Here is a 20,609-nt window from a genome sequence, read left to right as displayed (position 1 = left end):
TATAAAAAAAAAAACAAACACAAAAAAACATAAAAACAGTAAAAAAAAATCAAAAATTGCATTCCAATGACAGATCTGAAGTTGATCTATAGATATTTAAGTGTTGAAAGTTAAAAAAATATCGCTTATTTTTAAACCGTTTAATGACTGAGACCCTTTTGGGTCCCTGAGACTTTTAGTGTGATTTATTCTAAACCGTCATCGTTCAAAAAATAATAATGACTTAAAAGCAAAGTTTTTTTTCCATTTAGAACTGAAATTTCTTCACATCAGTTATTAAATTTTGAAAAATACTTTTAAGGAAAATGTTGCATCATTAGTTTTTTTGCTATTAAAAAAAATAGCATAAAACAGTAAAAAAAAGTCAAACTCTTTATTACAACGACAGAACAGATAAGTAAGTGTTGAAAGAAAAAAATATCTGACTTATTTTTAGGCTGCTGCCCCTGCGACCCGATCTCGGATAAGCGGAAGAGGATGGATTTGTTTACTTATTAATGGTCCTCAGGACTTTAAAGACCTACTGAAATGAGATTTTCTTATTTAAACGGGGATAGCAGGTCCATTCTATGTGTCATACTTGATCATTTCCCAATATTGCCATATTTTTGCTGTAAGGATTTAGTAGAGAACATTGACGATAAAAATTGCAACTTTTGGTCGCTAATAAAAAAGCCTTGCCTGTACCGGAAGTAGCAGACGATGTGCGCGTGACGTCACGTGTTGTAGGGCTCCTCACATCTGAACATTGTTTATAATCATGGCCACCAGCAGCGAGAGCAATTCGGACCGAGAAAGCGACGATTTCCCCATTAATTGGAGCGAGGATGAAAGATTTGTGGATGAGGATAGTGAGAGTGAAGGAATAGAAGATAGAAAAAAAAAAAAGGAAAAAAAAGACGAGGGCAGTGGGAGCGATTCAGATGTTATAAGACACATTTACTAGGATAATTCCGGAAAATCCCTTATCTGCTTATTGTGTTACTAGTGTTTTAGGGAGATTATATAGTCATACCTGAAAGTCGGAGGGGTGTGGCCACGGGTGTGGTGACCGCCACTGTTTCTGAGGGAAGCCACATTTTTCGACGAGGCGACGCGAAGGCAGCCGGTTGGGCCGGGCTGAGCTTTTTTTCCCCTCCTCCACAGTGGAAGCATCCCACGTTCGGGGCCGGCCGGTCGGAGGAGGCAAGAGAGTCCGCAGCTGCCTCTTTGACAGGTGCACGAGGAACGACGCAAGCTCCGCTCATGTCTAGAGTAAGAGCCGACTTATTACCACAATTTTCTCAACGAAACCTGCCGGTTGACATGTGGTCGGGAACCGTGTTCGCTTGACCGCTCTGTTCCATAGTAAAGCTTCACCTTCGGGAATGTAAACAAGGAAACACCAGCTGTGTTTGTGTTGCTAAAGGCAGTCGCAATACACCGCTTCCCGCCTACATCTTTCTTCTTTGACGTCTCCATTATTAATTGGACAAATTGCAAAAGATTCAGCAACACAGATGTCCAGAATACTGTGTAATTATGCGATTTATATAGCTGGGATCGGGCTGGAACAAAATGTCTGCTACAATCCGTGACGTCACGCGCACGCGTCATCATACGCGTCATCACGTTTTCAACAGGATACTTCGCGGGAAATTTAAAATTGCAATTTAGTAAACTAAAAAGGCCGTATTGGCATGTGTTGCAATGTTAATATTTCATCATTGATATACAAAATATCAGACTGCGTGGTCGGTAGTAGTGGGTTTCAGTAGGCCTTTAAATGTTCACCACAAACAAGGGAAACTTTAACAGTTTTGAAAATGAAAAACGTCAAAAATGGCCACGTTATGTGTTCATTTTTTAATCTGCGGCTCTCAGGGGAAAATGTTTGGGCGCCCTTGTGCAAGAGGTCAACGTTCAGCAACGGAAGAGTGTTTTTTCTGACCAGTTCTCGGGGTCGGAGGTTAAACAGGATCCTCTCTGCGTTCTCGCTGTCGTGGCGACTCTCCATCAGCGCCAGCAGCAGCTTGGAGGCGTTGTCCTGGTAAGGAGAAGACAGGGTGTGTGACGTGGTGGGGCGGAGTCACATGACGCCACCACCAAAACTACACACCTTGAGCTGCAGCACCATCTCCATCTGGTAGCGACACAGCGGGCTGATGTCGTTGAGGATCAATGCCGTGATGATGTCGATGCCGTTGCACTCGTGCGTCACGATGCACGTCTGGGAAAACGCAAAACATGTCGACGGTCCCTAGTCCCCTATAGTCCCTAGTCCCTCCCGCGCCCTGTCCACCTACCTGGTTCTCCTGGCACGGGCCCTGGCAGTATTCGGTGAGGGTCTCCAGGGTCTGTGTGATGAGGTGGACGTTGGATTCGTTGATGTAGAGGCCCAGCAGGCCCAGGCCGCCTGTGGTGCTTCCGCACATGATGTCCAGGAACTGGAGGGTCTCGCACACCAGGTTGTAATTGGTCTTGTTGTTCTGGCAGCGCAGGAAGTTCTGAGGACCCAAAGATACTTGATGCTGTACTTGAACTTAGCAGGTGTGCTAACGATGGCATGCGAACAGGTAGCATGTCTAGATTATATTTTTTTACTCATCCTTCCCCAGCATTTTACCTTTTTCCCCATCTTTTACGGGGCACCTTGTGGCGACCTATCAGCGTTCTTGTTCTGTACACTGTCTAATCTTGAACGGGTTTGAGCTGAAAACAAAGTTTTGTTGTACTTGTGCAATGACAATAAAGACCTATCTATCTATCTATCTATCTATCTATCTATCAATCTATAATGATGTGACCAGGGACCTCCCAAATAAATAGGGGAAGCACGTGGGCTGGACTTTAGAACGTCGTTTGGATCTGTAACTAGAGTACAGCCTTACACGTCTCTCCTTCAATTGAGCAAAATTGAACTCTGTCTCTGCATGATTCTTTGCTTCTTGTCTGTTTAATGGATGTCATCGGTGTTTGAACCTGACACACGGCTGAAAAGGTGCATGGCTGCAGAAGTAGGAAAAAAATAGGAATAAACAAAATGTGCATGCTAACAGTTAGCAAGTGTGACGTACCAAATTATTTGGGGTAAATGGAAAGAAATTTGGCTCCAAAAATATCATGCTTATGATGGCATGCTAGCAAGCTAATGTTAGCATACTATCAGTTAGCTTGGGTCAAAAGTAGACAAGTCTGTCAACAAAATGCATAAATGATGTGTTGTCTTCATTTTAACACTTGTATAAAACTTTTAGTCATTTTGATAGTAGGCTAATATAGTTAATATAGACACTTACGTCATGTGTTGTCTTCATTATAACACTTATATAAGACTTTTAAAGTCATTTTGATAGTAGGCTATTATAGACACTTATGTCATGTTTTGCCTTCATTATAACACTTATATAAGACTTCAAAAGTCATTTTGATAGTAGGCTAATATAGCTAATATAGACACTTACATCATGTGTTGCCTTCATTATAACACTTATATAAGACTTTTAAAGTCATTTTGATAGTAGGCTAATATAGCTAATATAGACACTTACAACAAGGGGTGCCTTCACTGTAAAACTTATATAAGACTTTCAAAGTGATTTTGATAGTAGGCTAATATAACTAATATAAAGACATCATGTGTTGCCGTCATTATAACACTTATATAAGACTTTAAAAGTCATTTTGATAGTAGGCTAATATAACTAATGTAAACACTTACATCATGTGTTGCCTTCATTATAACACTTAAATAAGACTTTTAAAGTCATTTTGATAGTAGGCTAATATAGATATCATAGACACATCATGTGTTGTCTTTATTATAACACTTATGTAAGACTTTTGAAGTCATTTTGATCGTAGGCTAATATGGCTACTATAGACACTTACATCATGTGTTGCCTTCATTATAACACTTATATAAGACTTTTGAAGTCATTTTGATAGTAGGCTAATATAACTAATGTAGACACTTACATCATATGTTGCCTTATTATAACACTTATATAAGACTTTTAAAGTCATTTTGATAGTAGGCTAATATAACTAATGTAGACACTTACATCATGTGTTGCCTTCATTATAACACTTATATAAGACTTTTAAAGTCGTTTTGATAGTAGGCTAATATAGCTAATATAAACACATCATGTGTTGCCTTCACTGTAAGACTTATTTAAGACTTTCAAAGTGATTTTGATAGTAGGCTAATATAACTAATAGACACTTACATCATGTGTTGCCTTCATTTTAAAGTAATTTTGATAGTAGGCTAATGTAACTAATATAACGACATCATGTGTTGCCTTCATTATAACACTTATATAAGACTTTAAAAGTCATTTTGATAGTAGGTTAATATAGCTAATGTAGACACTTACATCATGTGTTGCCTTCACTATAAGACTTATATAAGACTTTCAAAGTGATTTTGATAGTAGGCTAATATAGACACATGGGGGAGGGGGGCTAACTTCACACAGGTGTGTTCCCACCTGCAGGTCCTGGTTGTGGTTCTCACACAGGAGCTGCAGGAACCTCAGGATGGGCTTCATAATGAGGACGGCCGGGCCCATCTCGGTGTCCGCCTCCTTCTGCTCCTCCATTGGCTGAGTCTGCAGGGAGGCGGGGCTCCCGCCTTGCCCCTGGACCAAAAGGGAATGTGCATCGGTGCCAAGTCCAAGCGGCGTTGAAGAACCTCCCCGGGAGAAGAAAGCTCAGGTTTAGAGACGTGTCGCACGAGACAACGTTGACGTAGAAACACCCTCACTGTTGTCCAGGTCCTTCTCGTTGGCTTTGTGTGTCATCTCGCCGACGTTGACCGACACGGTGGCCTTGATGTCGGTCTGCGCCTCCTTCATCCGGTCATGGAGAACCTTGAAGAACTTCTCCGACTTGTTGTCTCCCATCATCAGCTTGTAGAAGGAGTTCTACAGGAGACACCCGTAGGCGTCACACTCAGGTCCGTGGCAGGCAACGACGGTGAGTGCGCTGACCTGGATCTCGGTGTTGCCTCCCTCCAGCAGACAGATGGCCACCTGGATGCTCTCCTGGAAGATCTTGTCGTTCTTGCTGCTCATCACCAGGTCCGTGAACAGCTTGGAGGCGCCTTCTCGGTCCAGGCGACACTGGATCGCCGCCACGGCCGCCCAGTCGCGCTCCTGCTCGCCACCTGCTTGTCACACCGTGACTCATGTGAAGGACTGCACAATATCAATCAATCAATCAATGTTTACTTATATAGCCCTAAATCACGAGTGTCTCAAAGGGCTGCACAAGCCATGTAACACCTTTGCTAATCTCTCACACTTCAGCCACCAAATCACTAATCCTCACTTCCATAGCAGCAATTTAACAGTTTCTTCCATGTAACATTATCACTGGAGGATGAGAGGATAAGGGATAGTTAAACACACCACAGGAAGATGCAAAAACAGCATAGCTAACTGCTTGTCTAAAGCTCTTGAATGTAAAAAGCAGATCGATACTAAATATGGTATCAGTATATTGTCGATACAGCAGTGCTTAGATCAATATTTCATCTGTTCTGCACTGTTGATTTTATTATTAATTGTATTATATAATATGGAAATATTTGAATATTAATTGATATAGTCAGATTACAGTTATGACCAAACATGTAGCGTATTTTCCGGATTATAAATCGCAGTTTTTTTCGACTTATGTGTGAAATTATTAACACATTACCGTAAAATATCAAATAATATTATTTATCCGACGGCGTGGCGCAGTGGAAGAGTGGCCGTGCGCAACCCGAGGGTCCCTGGTTCAAATCCCACCTAGTACCAACCTCGTCACGTCCGTTGTGTCCTGAGCAAGACACTTCAGCCTTGCTCCTGATGGGTGCTGGTTGGCGCCTTGCATGGCAGCTCCCTCCATCAGTGTGTGAATGTGTGTGTGAATGGGTAAATGTGGAAGTAATGTCAAAGCGCTTTGAGTACCTTGAAGGTAGAAAAGCGCTATACAAGTACAACCCATTTATCATTTTATCTCATTCGCGGAAGAGACGAAGAAAATGTCAGCAATCGTCACACACACACGTCAGCCAATAAGAATTCGGCGGGGGAGGGTCATGGCAGAAGTGCATTGTGGGTCATGGAATGCTATCTGCATTATGCTGTATGCTACTGCCGTAGCTATTAAAATGGATAGTTTCATTGTTGGCGCTAACTTATAAAAACTGAGAAGGGCTGAACAAAAATGGCACCGAAAATGAAAATCATGTACTGCAGATTACAACAATGCTCTGGGGCGGTATAGCTCGGTTGGTAGAATGGCCGTGCCAGCAACTTGTGGGTTGCAGGTTCGATTCCCGCTTCCGCCATCCTAGTCACTGCCGTTGTGTCCTTGGGCAAGACACTTTACCCACCAGCTCCCAGTGCCACCCACACTGGTTTAAATGTAACTTAGATATTGGGTTTCACTATGCAAAGCGCTTTGAGTCACTAGAGAAAAGCGCTATATAAAAATAATTCACTTCACTTTACTCTAGGACAGGGGCACCCAAACTTTTTCCACTGAGGATTGACAAATGAAAAGATGCGGGGGACGGGGGGTTACTTTTCACGTTCAAAACCAGTACAATAAATATATAGATTTTTTCCGAAGAAGTAGAAAAGCCACATGTTTGGGGAAACGAGGTTGTATGGTCAGTCTAGCATTAGTTAAAGACCGAAATATATGACTGAGGTGGCACGCCTGCTAAATTAGCATTAAAAAAGCTAACATGCTAATGCAAGCATGCTAAAATTTTAACTGTAGCATGTGGCAAGTAGCAAAATATAATACTCTGTGATGTGTACCTTAAAGGGGAACATTATCACCAGACCTATGTAAGCGTCTATACCTTGATGTTGCAGAAAAAAGACAATTTCCGAACTCTAAAAGGGTGAATTTGGCGATTGAAACGTCTTTCACCCGTGACGTCACAACAGGAAGCAATCCGCCATTTTCTCAAACACATTACACTAAAGATGCGCGGACAGGCAATTATATCATCCGCATCCGCATCACCAAAGTCGTCATCCACCCGCCGTCCACCCGAACCAACATTTTATCAGGACCGTACCCGACCGCCAACCGCTCGCTGAAATACATCAGAGGTTGTCCGCCTTTACCACTCACAGAGCTATTTAAACCTGTTTCACAGAGTAATGATGACAATTGGAGCCACTAACATTACCGCGACTATTTCATAGCGTTCATACTGATGACAATAATATGGGCGTGCTGTGACGCCATTGCCTTAGACACCTTCAATAACATGTACGAACCGATTGTTGGTCCGGCAACATGTTGTGTGCAGCTTCCGCAATCACACATACAGGATTGAAAGGCATACTGGGTGTTACAGAGTACACTGAAGGTTGTGATATAAACAACTTTAACACTTACTAATATGCACCACGCTGTGAAGCCATACAATACAAGATTGACAAACACATTTCGGGAGAACATCCTCACAGTAACACAACATAAACGCAACACAACAAATACCCATAATCCTTTGTATCCGTGACAATTCCTGAATATATTTTACACCCTCGCGCCCACAACCCCGCCTACCCTACCGACGCACGGGGGGGTGTAAAATATATTCAGGAAGTGTCACGGATACAAAGGATTATTGGTATCTATTGTGTTGCGTTTATGTTGTGTTACTGGGAGGATGTTCTCCCGAAATGTGTTTGTCGTTCTTAATTGGTGTGGCTTCACAGCGTGGCGCATATTACTAAGAGTGTTAAAATTGTTTATATCACAACCATTAGTGTACTCTGTGTCACCCAGTATGCCTTGCAGTCGTGTGCGTGTTGCTGCGGAAGCCACACACAACATGATGCTGGACTGACAAGCAGATCGTACATGTTGTAGTAGGCGACAAAGCCAATGGCTTCATAGCACGGCCTAATACTTATTATCTGGGTGACTACCGGCAGTCATTCAGGAGAATTATAGCGTCTCTTGTTGTCTTCTTCGCTTTATGACACGGGTCTTAAATGGCTCTTTGAATGGCAAAGGATGCCGATCACAGAACCATGCATATCAAATATTTCCGGATGGTTCAACCGCCACCCGCCTGAATCTAATTAAAATCTATTTATTCGTCATGTCAACCGCCCGACCCGCGGTTCACCCGCGGACTCCGCGGATGAGAATGCAAACCGCGCATCTCTGCATTACACACACCAAGTCAAATCAGCTCTGTTATTTTCCGTTTTTTCGACTGTTTTCCGTTCCTTGGAGACATCATGCCTCGCCGGTGTGTTGTCGGAGGGTGTAACAACACGATCAGGGACGGATTTAAGTTGACTTACGTGGAGTGTGCTAATCAGACGTATCAATGGTCAAGGCATGCTAATCAATGCTAACATGCTATTTAGGCTAGCCATCATTATGCCTCATTTGTAGCCAAATTTGCATCCAGCCTTTCCCTCCACCCACATTTAATGCCAAACAAACACATACCCATTGACGGATTCGAGTTGCACCGCACCAGTGGTCAAAAGATGCGAAAGTCCCTCGTTTGTTCTCCACGCTTTACCGACGATAGCGATGCTACGACAGAGATGGCACAGAGATGTGTGGATATCCTGCGATACTCAAAGCAGATGCATTTCCAACGATAAAGTCAACAAAATCACAAAGGTGAGTTTTGTTGATGTTATTGACTTATGTGCTAATCAGACATATTTGCTCACGGCATGACTGCCAGCTAATCGGTGCTAACATGCTACTTAGGCTAGCTGTATGTACATATTGCATCATTATGCCACATTTGTAGCTATATTTGCATCCAGCCTTTCCCTCCACCCACATTTAATGCCAAACAAACACATACCAATCATTGGTTAGAAGGCGATCGCCGAATTCGTCCTTGCTTCCTCCTGTTCCGCTGTCTGTTGTGATATGGCTCAATAGCTTCAGTTTCTTCCTCAATTTCGTTTTCGCTATCTGCCTCCACACTCCAACCATCCGTTTCAAAACATGCGTAATCTGTTGAATCGCTTAAGCCGCTGAAATCCAAATCTGAATCCGAGCTAATGTCGCTATATCTTGCTGTTCTATCCGCCATGTTTGTTTGTATTGGCATCACGCAGTGACGTCACAGGAAAATGAACGGGTAGATGTACCGATCGTGAAAATCAGGCACTTTGAAGCTTTTTTTAGGGATTTTGCGTGATGGGTAAAATTTTGAAAAAAACTTCGGAAAAAAAAAAAAAGCCGCTGGGAACTGATTTTTATTGGTTTTAACCCTTCCGAAATTGTGATAATGTTCCCCTTTAAAAATGCTAGCATACATCAAATATGTATACCTATAAAACTTTTCAAAAATAGCTAGCCTACTAACAACAGCATGCTTACAGGTAGCATTCATCAAGTAATAACATATTTGACCCTGAGGTGCGTACCTGAAAATTTTACTTAAAAAGCAAGCATGGTATAAAAAAATATATACCAAAAATATAAAAATGCTAGAATGGTAACATTAGCGTACATCACGTATCAGAATTTGACTCTGTTGTATACCTTTAAAATTTATTTAAAAAGCTAGCCTGCTAACGTTAGCACGCTAACAGGTAACATTTGTCAAGTAACAAAATATTTGACTCTATGGAATATATCTGCAAAATTTGCAAAAAATAAATAAAAAAAGCTGTTGTGCTGGTATTAGAATGCTAACAACTGCGCTAACTATTATCTACGGGCCGCACTTGGGACACCCCTGCTCTAGGAAGTAATGCTAGGTAGGTACAGTAGGCAACTACTCTCTGCAGTTGAGTGAATACATTTTTTTGTTAGGCTTTCTGGTGAAGAAAAGTTTCTTACCTGCTGCTCCGAGTTCTACCAAGTCGTTCTTTGGATTGTTCTTCTTGTTGGGATACAAGTAGTTCAGCAGCAGAACCTTGCGCAGTGAAATTCCCTGCAATGTCAGAGTAAAAAGCAGACTTTTTATGTCCAACAACACTGAATATGCGTGTTGATGTTCACCTAAATTTTGATTGAGAAACACCTTGCGGTGCAGCTTGGACACATCTTCAGTAAAGAACCAAGGTTAATTGGGTGTTTCGGATCTTTGATCTCTATGCACCCTCGCCTGGGCGACCCAACCGGGGCTGATCAGCATACTTGCCAACCCTCCCGGATTTTCCGGGAGACTCCCGAAATTCAGCGCCTCTCCTGAAAACCTCCCGGGACAAATTTTCTCCCGAAAATCTCCCAAAATTCAGGCGGAGCTGGAGGCCACGCCCCCTCCAGCTCCATGCGGACCTGAGTGAGGACAGCCTTTTTTCACGTCTGCTTTCCCACAAAAAAACAGCGTCTGCCCAATTACGTTACAACTGTAGAATGATGGAGGGCGAGTTCTTGGTTTCTTATGTGGGTTTATTGTTAGGCAGTTTCATTAACGTCCTCGCAGCGTGGTAACAACACACAACAACAGCAGTCACGTTTTCGTCTACCGTAAAGCAGCAATGTTGTGACATTCTTAAACAGGACAATACTGCCATCTACTGTACATGCACCACAACACCTCCAGGCAACACCTTCAGGCAATTTCAACCCTTTACTAATATCCTCCTCCATTCACATCCTATCTCCCCGGATTGTAAATATCCTAACGTAAATAATCGAATGTATTTCTAATGTATATACTTGTTCTTATGCTATCTGAACTCACTATGTTCTCTGCTTGCTGTACATATCCTACTAAGTAAGACCTACACTGTTTCAATTTCCATTTCTCCGTTGATGCAATTGTTGATGACTGAAGTACTGATATCAACCAAAGCTCTTCATCCCACCCCCCGGATTGTAAATAATGTAAATAATTCAATGTATATACTCTGACGATTAACTTGTGTGATGACTGCATTATGGAGATAGCATATATTTGTACCATGAATTGATTAACGTGGACCCCGACTTAAACAAGTTGAAAAACTTATTCGAGTGTTACCATTTAGTGGTCAATTGTACTGAATATGTACTGAACTGTGCAATCTACTAATAAAAGTTTCAATCAATCAATCAATCATGCATATGTAACAATAACATCTACGGCTTTTAGAGAGTGCAGTGCACAACTGCCACACAACAGCTGTAGATATACTCCTCCCCTCTTAACCACACCCCCCGCCTCACCCCCCGAAATCGGAGGTCTCAAGGTTGGCAAGTATGCTAATTATGCTGATCAGGCTCCGGCTTGTGTCCAAGTAGCGTACTACTCCATCCGTCTCCCCTCTTGATCCACAACCACCTTGAGGATTTCTTCTCAGCAGCCTCGCTGATATTTCTGGTGGCTCTTCTCTCCACCAACCCTCTGATTCCAAGAAGTCTGAATGCTCAATGCACAGATTGCAGCCCACTTCTATAGGCTCACAGCGGGCCCTCCAGCCGCTCTCTCCAGCCTCGACCAGCCCAAGGTATTTGGCTTTCTTTCGCTCATGGGGCTCCTCCATCCGGTCTTCCCAGGGGACTGTAAGTTCCAGCAGCACAACATGCTTCGTTGAGTCAGAAGTTAAGACAAGGTCTGGCCTCAGTGATGTCCTTGTTATGCACTCTGGAAACTTCAGCTGTCTGCCGAGAGCCACCTGAAGCTGCCAGTCACAGGCTGTGACTAGCAGTCCGGTTGGGGCCTTGCGTCCTGCCTGTGGTTTGTCCCCTGCCTTGACAAAGGAGATGTTATGCCTGACTGGCAGCTGGTGTTTGTTCTGCTGTACTCCAGTGCCAATGGTGTCTGCTACTGCCTGATCGTGGCACCATGTGTACCTCCCCTCTCCCAAGGCTTTAGGGCAGCAGCTAAGGATGTGCTCCAGGGAATCCCGTGCCTTGCACAGTGGACAATCAGGTGTTTCTGCTCGCCCCCAGCAATGAAGATTAGAAGGACATGGGAGGACATCATACACTGACTGGATCAGGAATCTGAGTCTAGCTGATTCTGATTTCCAAAGTTCTCTCCAGGTGATCTTCCGGGTAGATGCGTGGTCCCAATTTGTCCAGGCTCCTTGCTGGCGCATGGCCACTGTTTTGCTCTGGCGTTCCTCCTTAACCTCTGCACGGATCTCTCCCTGCACTATCACCTGTCTCTCTCGACCCTGGGCTTTATTGTAGCGTGGTCTTGTAGGGCTTGTAGGGCTCCCAAGAATTTGGGATTGACCAGCAACTTAAATTCCTTCAGGGGAACATCCGGTCCGAACGCAACACCATGGATACGGTGAAGACCTCAACGGCGGAGCAGGCGGAAGACGGTAAATTTTAAGAATTACCACAACGGCTGCGATGGCGGAAGAAGACTGCAGCAGAAAAGGGTCCCCAGTCGTCTTGGACTCCATGCCACTGGACCCTGACCTGGTTCTGTCAAGGATCGTGTGTTGACTGTCTGTGCACCAGTTTCCCCACGTTAAACTAAATCACGCACAGGTATCCTCTGTAAAGGGATACCCCCATACCAGGAGGATTGTCATATTCGTTTGAGTGATCTGTTGATGATGAACACTGAATATGTGTGTTGATGTTCTGCAGCTGACCTTTTCATCAAAGTCCAGAGGTCTAATCAACATGTCCTGCAGCGTCTTCAGAACTTTGATACACAACTTCTCTTCTGTTGACATCAGAGCCTTGGTGTGCTGGATCAGCCTGCACACACACACACACACACACACACACACACACACACACACACACACACACACACACACATACACACACACACACACACACACACACACACACACACACACACACACACACACACAATGACTTGAGGAAAGCAGAGCACTGTTCCTGCAGTCCAGGAGTCTCACTTGGAGATGAAGCCCCCAGACTCGCAGCGCAGGCGGGCGTCGGTTCCTTCCAGGAAGAGGAGCTCAGGCTGGTGGAGGACGTCCACCAGGACGGAGAGTTCCGCGTTGACCAGCGGCTTGAGGCGCTCCTCCAGCGTGTTGATGACGTCCTGCAGCTTCTCGATGATGTTCTTGTAGTCCCAGGGGTTGCCGGTGGCGACCGGCCGCGAGGAGCGCGAGGAGGACTTGTAGTTGGGGTTGGAACGTGACAGGGAGTTGAGGGCGCTGGTGGACAACATGGCGCTGATCTGAGCCTCCAAGTCCAGAGGAAGTGTGATGGAGCGACTCTTGGCTGAAACATCATCACTTATCTTTATGTTTGTTGGAGTGCTCTTGTGGGGCGTGATTGTGCGTAACGTAGTCTTGGGGAGCGTAATGTGGACTTTGGGGGTGTGTTTATGGTCTTTGTTGAAGTAATGTAGTCTTTGGCAGCATTATGTAGTCTTTGGGTGCGTGTAGTGGGCAAAATGGGGGGGTAATGTTGTCTTAGGGGGATTGTTTGTGGGTGTAATGGTGGTCTTTGGGGGCATTATGTAGTCTTTGGGTGCGTGTTTATGGGCAAAATAGGGGCGAGATGTGGTCTTAGGGGGCGTGTTTGTGTGCGTAACGGGGTTGTTTGCGGGCATAATGTAGTCTTTGGGGGCATAATGTTGTCTTTAGGGGCATAATGTAGTCTTTAGGGACATAATGTAGTCTTTGGGGGAATAATGTAGTCTTTGGGGACATAATGTTGTCTTTGGGTGCATGTTTGTGGGCAAAATGAGGGGATAATGTTGTCTTAGGGGGCATGTTTGTGGGTGTAATGGTGGTCTTTGGGGGCATAATGTAGTCTTTGGGAGCATAATGTAGTCTTTGGGAGCATAATGTAATCTTTGGGTGCGTGTTTGTGGGCAAAATGGGGGGGTAATGTTGTCTTAGGGGAATGTTTGTGGGTGTAATGGTGGTTTTTGGGGGCATAATGTAGTCTTTGGGGGAATAATATAGTCTTTGGGTGCGTGTTTGTGGGCAAAATGGGGGGGTAATGTTGTCTTAGGGGGAATGTTTGTGGGTGTAATGGTGGTTTTTGGGGGCATAATGTAGTCTTTGGGGGAATAATATAGTCTTTGGGTGCGTTTTTATGGGCAAAATGGGGGCGGAATGGGGGTGTTTGCGGGCGTAATGTAGTCTTTGGGGCATAATGTAGTCTTTGGGGGATAATGTAGTCTTTGGGTGCGTGTTTGTGGGCAAAATGGGGGGGTAATGTTGTCTTAGGGGGAATGTTTGTGGGTGTAATGGTGGTTTTTGGGGGCATAATGTAGTCTTTGGGGGAATAATATAGTCTTTGGGTGCGTTTTTATGGGCAAAATGGGGGCGGAATGGGGGTGTTTGCGGGCGTAATGTAGTCTTTGGGGCATAATGTAGTCTTTGGGGGGATAATGTAGTCTTTGGGGGCATAATGTAGTCTTTGGGGGCATAATGTTGTCTTTGGTTGCGTGTTTGTGGGCAAAATGGGGGTGTAATGTTGTCTTAAGGGGCATGTTTGTGGGTGTAATGGTTGTCGTTGGGGGCACAATGTAGTCCTGGGGTGCGTGTTTATGGGCAAAATGGGGGCGGAATCTGGTCTTAGGGGGCGTGTTTGTGGGCGTAATGGGGGTTTTTATGGGCATAATGTAGTATTTAGGGGCATAATGTAGTCTTTGGGGGGATAATGTAGTCTTTGGGGGCGTAATGTTGTCCTTGGGGGCATAATGTTGTCTTTGGGGGCATAATGTTGTCTTTGGTTGCGTGTTTGTGGGCAAAATGGGGGTGTAATGTTGTCTTAGGGGGAATGTTTGTGGGTGTAATGCTGGTCTTTGGGGGCATAATGTAGTCTTTGGGGCCAAAATGTAGTCTTTGGGTGCGTGTTTATGGGCAAAATGGGGGCGGAATGTGGTCTTAGGGGGCGTGTTTGTGGGCGTAATGGGGGTGTTTGCGGGCATAATGTAGTGTTTGGGGGCATAATGTAGTCTTTGGGGGCATAATGTTGTCTTTGGGGGCATAATGTTGTCTTTGGTTGCGTGTTTGTGGGCAAAATGGGGGTGAAATATTGTCTTAGGGGGCATGTTTGTGGGTGTAATGCTGGTCTTTGGGGGCATAATGTAGTCTTTGGGGGCATAATGTAGTCTTTGGGGCCAAAATGTAGTCTTTGGGTGCGTGTTTATGGGCAAAATGGGGGCGGAATGTGGTCTTAGGGGTGTGTGTTTGTGGGCGTAATGGGGCTGTTTGCGGGCATAATTTAGTCTTTGGGGGCATAATGTAGTCTTTGGGGGAATTATGTAGTCTTTGGGGGCATAATGTAGTCTTTAGGGGCATAATGTAGTCTTTGGAGGCAAAATGTAGTCTTTGGGGGCATAATGTAGTCTTTGGGGGCATAATGTAGTCTTTGGGGCCAAAATGTAGTCTTTGGGTGCGTGTTTATGGGCAAAATGGGGGCGGAATGTGGTCTTAGGGGGCGTGTTTGTGGGCGTAATGGGGGTGTTCGCGGGCATAATGTAGTGTTTGGGGGCATAATGTAGTCTTTGGGGGCATAATGTTGTCTTTGGGGGCATAATGTTGTCTTTGGTTGCGTGTTTGTGGGCAAAATGGGGGTGTAATATTGTCTTAGGGGGCATGTTTGTGGGTGTAATGCTGGTCTTTGGGGGCATAATGTAGTCTTTGGGGGCATAATGTAGTCTTTGGGGCCAAAATGTAGTCTTTGGGTGCGTGTTTATGGGCAAAATGGGGGCGGAATGTGGTCTTAGGGGGGGGTGTTTGTGGGCGTAATGGGGGTGTTTGCGGGCATAATTTAGTCTTTGGGGCATAATGTAGTCTTTGGGGGAATAATGTAGTCTTTGGGGGCATAATGTAGTCTTTAGGGGCATAATGTAGTCTTTGGGGGCAAAATGTAGTCTTTGGGGGCATAAAGTAGTCTTTGGGGGCATAATGTAGTCTTTGGGGCCAAAATGTAGTCTTTGGGTGCGTGTTTATGGGCAAAATGGGGTCGGAATGTGGTCTTAGGGGGTGTGTTTGTGGGCGTAATGGTGGTGTTTGCGGGCATAATTTAGTCTTTGGGGGCATAATGTAGTCTTTGGGGGAATAATGTAGTCTTTGGGGGCATAATGTAGTCTTTAGGGGCATAATGTAGTCTTTGGGGGCAAAATGTAGTCTTTGGGGGCATAATGTAGTCTGGGTTCGTGTTTGTGGGAAAAACGGGGGCGGAATGTGGTTTTAGGAGGCGTGTTTGTTGGCGTAATGGTGGTCTTTGGGGACATAATGTAGTCTTTGGAGGGATAATGAAGTCTTTGGGGGCATAATGTAGTCTTTGGGGGAATAATGTAGTCTTTGGGGGAATAATATAGTCTTTGGGTGCGTGTTTGTGGGCAAAATGGGGGGGTAATGTTGTCTTAGGGGGAATGTTTGTGGGTGTAATGGTGGTTTTTGGGGGCATAATGTAGTCTTTGGGGGAATAATATAGTCTTTGGGTGCGTTTTTATGGGCAAAATGGGGGCGGAATGGGGGTGTTTGCGGGCGGAATGTAGTCTTTGGGGCATAATGTAGTCTTTGGGGGATAATGTAGTCTTTGGGTGCGTGTTTGTGGGCAAAATGGGGGGGTAATGTTGTCTTAGGGGGAATGTTTGTGGGTGTAATGGTGGTTTTTGGGGGCATAATGTAGTCTTTGGGGGAATAATATAGTCTTTGGGTGCGTTTTTATGGGCAAAATGGGGGCGGAATGGGGGTGTTTGCGGGCGTAATGTAGTCTTTGGGGCATAATGTAGTCTTTGGGGGGATAATGTAGTCTTTGGGGGCATAATGTAGTCTTTGGGGGCATAATGTTGTCTTTGGTTGCGTGTTTGTGGGCAAAATGGGGGTGTAATGTTGTCTTAAGGGGCATGTTTGTGGGTGTAATGGTTGTCGTTGGGGGCACAATGTAGTCCTGGGGTGCGTGTTTATGGGCAAAATGGGGGCGGAATCTGGTCTTAGGGGGCGTGTTTGTGGGCGTAATGGGGGTTTTTATGGGCATAATGTAGTATTTAGGGGCATAATGTAGTCTTTGGGGGGATAATGTAGTCCTTGGGGGCGTAATGTTGTCCTTGGGGGCATAATGTTGTCTTTGGGGGCATAATGTTGTCTTTGGTTGCGTGTTTGTGGGCAAAATGGGGGTGTAATGTTGTCTTAGGGGGAATGTTTGTGGGTGTAATGCTGGTCTTTGGGGGCATAATGTAGTCTTTGGGGCCAAAATGTAGTCTTTGGGTGCGTGTTTATGGGCAAAATGGGGGCGGAATGTGGTCTTAGGGGGCGTGTTTGTGGGCGTAATGGGGGTGTTTGCGGGCATAATGTAGTGTTTGGGGGCATAATGTAGTCTTTGGGGGCATAATGTTGTCTTTGGGGGCATAATGTTGTCTTTGGTTGCGTGTTTGTGGGCAAAATGGGGGTGAAATATTGTCTTAGGGGGCATGTTTGTGGGTGTAATGCTGGTCTTTGGGGGCATAATGTAGTCTTTGGGGGCATAATGTAGTCTTTGGGGCCAAAATGTAGTCTTTGGGTGCGTGTTTATGGGCAAAATGGGGGCGGAATGTGGTCTTAGGGGTGTGTGTTTGTGGGCGTAATGGGGCTGTTTGCGGGCATAATTTAGTCTTTGGGGGCATAATGTAGTCTTTGGGGGAATTATGTAGTCTTTGGGGGCATAATGTAGTCTTTAGGGGCATAATGTAGTCTTTGGGGGCAAAATGTAGTCTTTGGGGGCATAATGTAGTCTTTGGGGGCATAATGTAGTCTTTGGGGGCATAATGTTGTCTTTGGTTGCGTGTTTGTGGGCAAAATGGGGGCGGAATGTGGTCTTAGGGGGCGTGTTTGTGGGCGTAATGGGGGTGTTCGCGGGCATAATGTAGTGTTTGGGGGCATAATGTAGTCTTTGGGGGCATAATGTTGTCTTTGGGGGCATAATGTTGTCTTTGGTTGCGTGTTTGTGGGCAAAATGGGGGTGTAATATTGTCTTAGGGGGCATGTTTGTGGGTGTAATGCTGGTCTTTGGGGGCATAATGTAGTCTTTGGGGCCAAAATGTAGTCTTTGGGTGCGTGTTTATGGGCAAAATGGGGGCGGAATGTGGTCTTAGGGGGGGGTGTTTGTGGGCGTAATGGGGGTGTTTGCGGGCATAATTTAGTCTTTGGGGGCATAATGTAGTCTTTGGGGGAATAATGTAGTCTTTGGGGGCATAATGTAGTCTTTGGGGGCATAATGTAGTCTTTAGGGGCATAATGTAGTCTTTGGGGGCAAAATGTAGTCTTTGGGGGCATAATGTAGTCTTTGGGGGCATAATGTAGTCTTTGGGGCCAAAATGTAGTCTTTGGGTGCGTGTTTATGGGCAAAATGGGGTCGGAATGTGGTCTTAGGGGGTGTGTTTGTGGGCGTAATGGTGGTGTTTGCGGGCATAATTTAGTCTTTGGGGGCATAATGTAGTCTTTGGGGGAATAATGTAGTCTTTGGGGGCATAATGTAGTCTTTAGGGGCATAATGTAGTCTTTGGGGGCAAAATGTAGTCTTTGGGGGCATAATGTAGTCTGGGTTCGTGTTTGTGGGAAAAACGGGGGCGGAATGTGGTTTTAGGAGGCGTGTTTGTTGGCGTAATGGTGGTCTTTGGGGACATAATGTAGTCTTTGGAGGGATAATGAAGTCTTTGGGGGCATAATGTAGTCTTTGGGGGAATAATGTAGTCTTTGGGGCGTGTTTGTGGGCCAAATGGGGGCGGAATGTGGTCTTAGGGGGCCTGTTTGTGGGTGTAATGGTGGTCTTTGGGGGCATAATGTAGTCTTTGGGGAGTAATGTAGCCTTTGGGGGCATGTTTATGGGCAAAAGTGGGGTGGAATGTGGTCTTAGGGGGAGTGTTTGTGAGCATATTGGTGGTCTTTGGAGGCGTAATGTAGTCTTTGAGGGGATAATGTAGTCTTTGGGGGAATGTTTGTGAGCAAAATGGGGGCGGAATGGGGTCTTAGGGGGAGTGATTGTGGGCATAATGGTGGTTTTTGGGGGTATGATGTAGTTTTTGGTGGCATAATGTCGACATTGGGTGTGTCTTTGTGGGCCAAATTGGGGCATAATGTGGTCTTAGGGGGCGTGTTTGTGGTGTTTGGGCCCTTGTTTGTGGGCGTAATTGTGGCCTTTGTGGGTGTAATATAGACTTTGGGGACGTGTTTTTGGCCATAATTGTGGTATTTGTGGGGCTGTTTGTGATCTTTGAAGGTATAAGGGTGGTCTTTGGGTGCGTGCTTTTGGGCGTAATGGGTGCGTAATGTGCTTTTTGGGGGCTTAATGTGGTCTTTGGGGGCATGTTTGTGGGCAAAGAGTTTGTGGTCTTTGAGTGAGTGTTTGTCGGAGTAATGGTGGTCTTGTGTTTGGGGTGTAATGGTGGTTTTGTGTTCGGGGTGTAATGGCGGTCTTGTGTCTGGGGTGGAATGGTGGACTTGTGTTCGGGGTGGAATGGTTGTCTTAAGTTTTGGGACATCACCTGTGACAGCGAGGGTCTTGATGCAGGTCTCCACCTGTGCTCTGTGCTGCTGCTGCAACCAGGGACAGTCCAGCAGGCGCACAGACGACTGCAGCAGCTGCGTGACGATAGTGTGATGACTCTGACAACGACAAAGAGGAGGAGTCACTTCCCGCTCACTTCCGGGGAGGCGGAGCTGAAGCTGACCTGCAGCGAGGTACTGTTCTCAGAGAAGGGCGAGCTGAAGAAGGCGTTGATGGTGTCGAAGACCACGTTGATGATGTATTTTTCCAGGATAGGGTCGGACAGACGTTTATCCCGCTTGTTGCACACCTGCAAGGACCGTGACTGCTGAGTGGGCGGGTCAGAGGTGAAACAGGACGTGGGAGGAGGCGCTCACCTGGGCCATGTCCACAGTGAAGTCCACAAAGAGCTTCCAGATGTGATTGGAGGTGTAGATCTCCTTCATCTCCACTTCCGTGTCCACGTAGCAGTGGTTGACAAAGTTGACGTAGGCGATTTTCACCTGCAGGCACGACGTCACACACACACTCCGGCTTATATGTACAAACCCTGTTTCCATATGAGTTGGGAAATTGTGTTAGATGTAAATATAAACGGAATACAATGATTTGCAAATCCTTTTCAACCCATATTCAATTGAATGCACTCAAAAGACAAGATATTTGATGTTCAAACTCATAAACATTTTTTTTTTGCAAATAATCATTAACTTTAGAATTTGATAGCAGCAACATTTGCCGAAGTAGATGGGAAAGGGCATGTTCACCACTGTGTTACATCCCCTTTTCTTTTAACAACACTTAATAAACGTTTGGGAACTGAGGAAACTAATTGTTGAAGCATAGAAAGTGGAATTCTTTCCCATTCTTGTTTTATGTAGAGCTTCAGTCGTTCAACAGTCCGGGGTCTTCGCTGTCGGATGTTGCGCTTCATAAGGCGCCACACATTTTCCATGGGAGACAGGTCTGGACTGCAGGCGGGCCAGGAAAATACCCGCACTCTTTTTTTTACGAAGCCACGCTGTTGTAATACGTGCTGAATGTGGCTTGGCATTGTCTTGCTGAAATAAGCGGGGGCGTCCATGAAAAAGACGGCGCTTAGATGGCAGCATATTATGTTCCAAAACCTGTATGTACCTTTCAGCAGTAATGGTGCCTTAACAGATGTGTAAGTTACCCATGCCTTGGGCACTTATGCACCCCCATACCATCACAGATGCTGGCTTTTGAACTTTGCGTCGATAACAGTCTGGATGGTTCACTTC

The 20,609-nt window shown here is 45.2% G+C and overlaps 1 protein-coding gene across 1 annotated transcript in view; it reads right to left on the bottom strand.

The window, feature by feature from the left end:
• Positions 1-20,609, bottom strand: part of itpr3 (inositol 1,4,5-trisphosphate receptor, type 3) — a 140,654-nt gene that overhangs the window by 25,454 nt on the left and 94,591 nt on the right. Inside the window, exons 33-44 of the mRNA XM_061902779.1 lie at positions 19,722-19,847; positions 19,529-19,654; positions 19,343-19,463; positions 12,804-13,134; positions 12,528-12,636; positions 9,829-9,922; positions 4,977-5,152; positions 4,751-4,910; positions 4,476-4,678; positions 2,286-2,486; positions 2,099-2,209; positions 1,931-2,026 (exon numbers count right to left, since the gene is read on the bottom strand). Coding sequence (XP_061758763.1) covers positions 1,931-2,026; positions 2,099-2,209; positions 2,286-2,486; positions 4,476-4,678; positions 4,751-4,910; positions 4,977-5,152; positions 9,829-9,922; positions 12,528-12,636; positions 12,804-13,134; positions 19,343-19,463; positions 19,529-19,654; positions 19,722-19,847 — 1,854 coding nt within the window. The remainder of the gene's footprint in view (positions 1-1,930; positions 2,027-2,098; positions 2,210-2,285; positions 2,487-4,475; positions 4,679-4,750; positions 4,911-4,976; positions 5,153-9,828; positions 9,923-12,527; positions 12,637-12,803; positions 13,135-19,342; positions 19,464-19,528; positions 19,655-19,721; positions 19,848-20,609) is intronic.

The sequence above is a fragment of the Nerophis ophidion genome, linkage group LG06 (assembly GCF_033978795.1).
Source record: "Nerophis ophidion isolate RoL-2023_Sa linkage group LG06, RoL_Noph_v1.0, whole genome shotgun sequence".
Lineage (NCBI taxonomy): Eukaryota > Metazoa > Chordata > Actinopteri > Syngnathiformes > Syngnathidae > Nerophis > Nerophis ophidion.
This window is presented reverse-complemented; position numbering and strand designations above follow the sequence as displayed.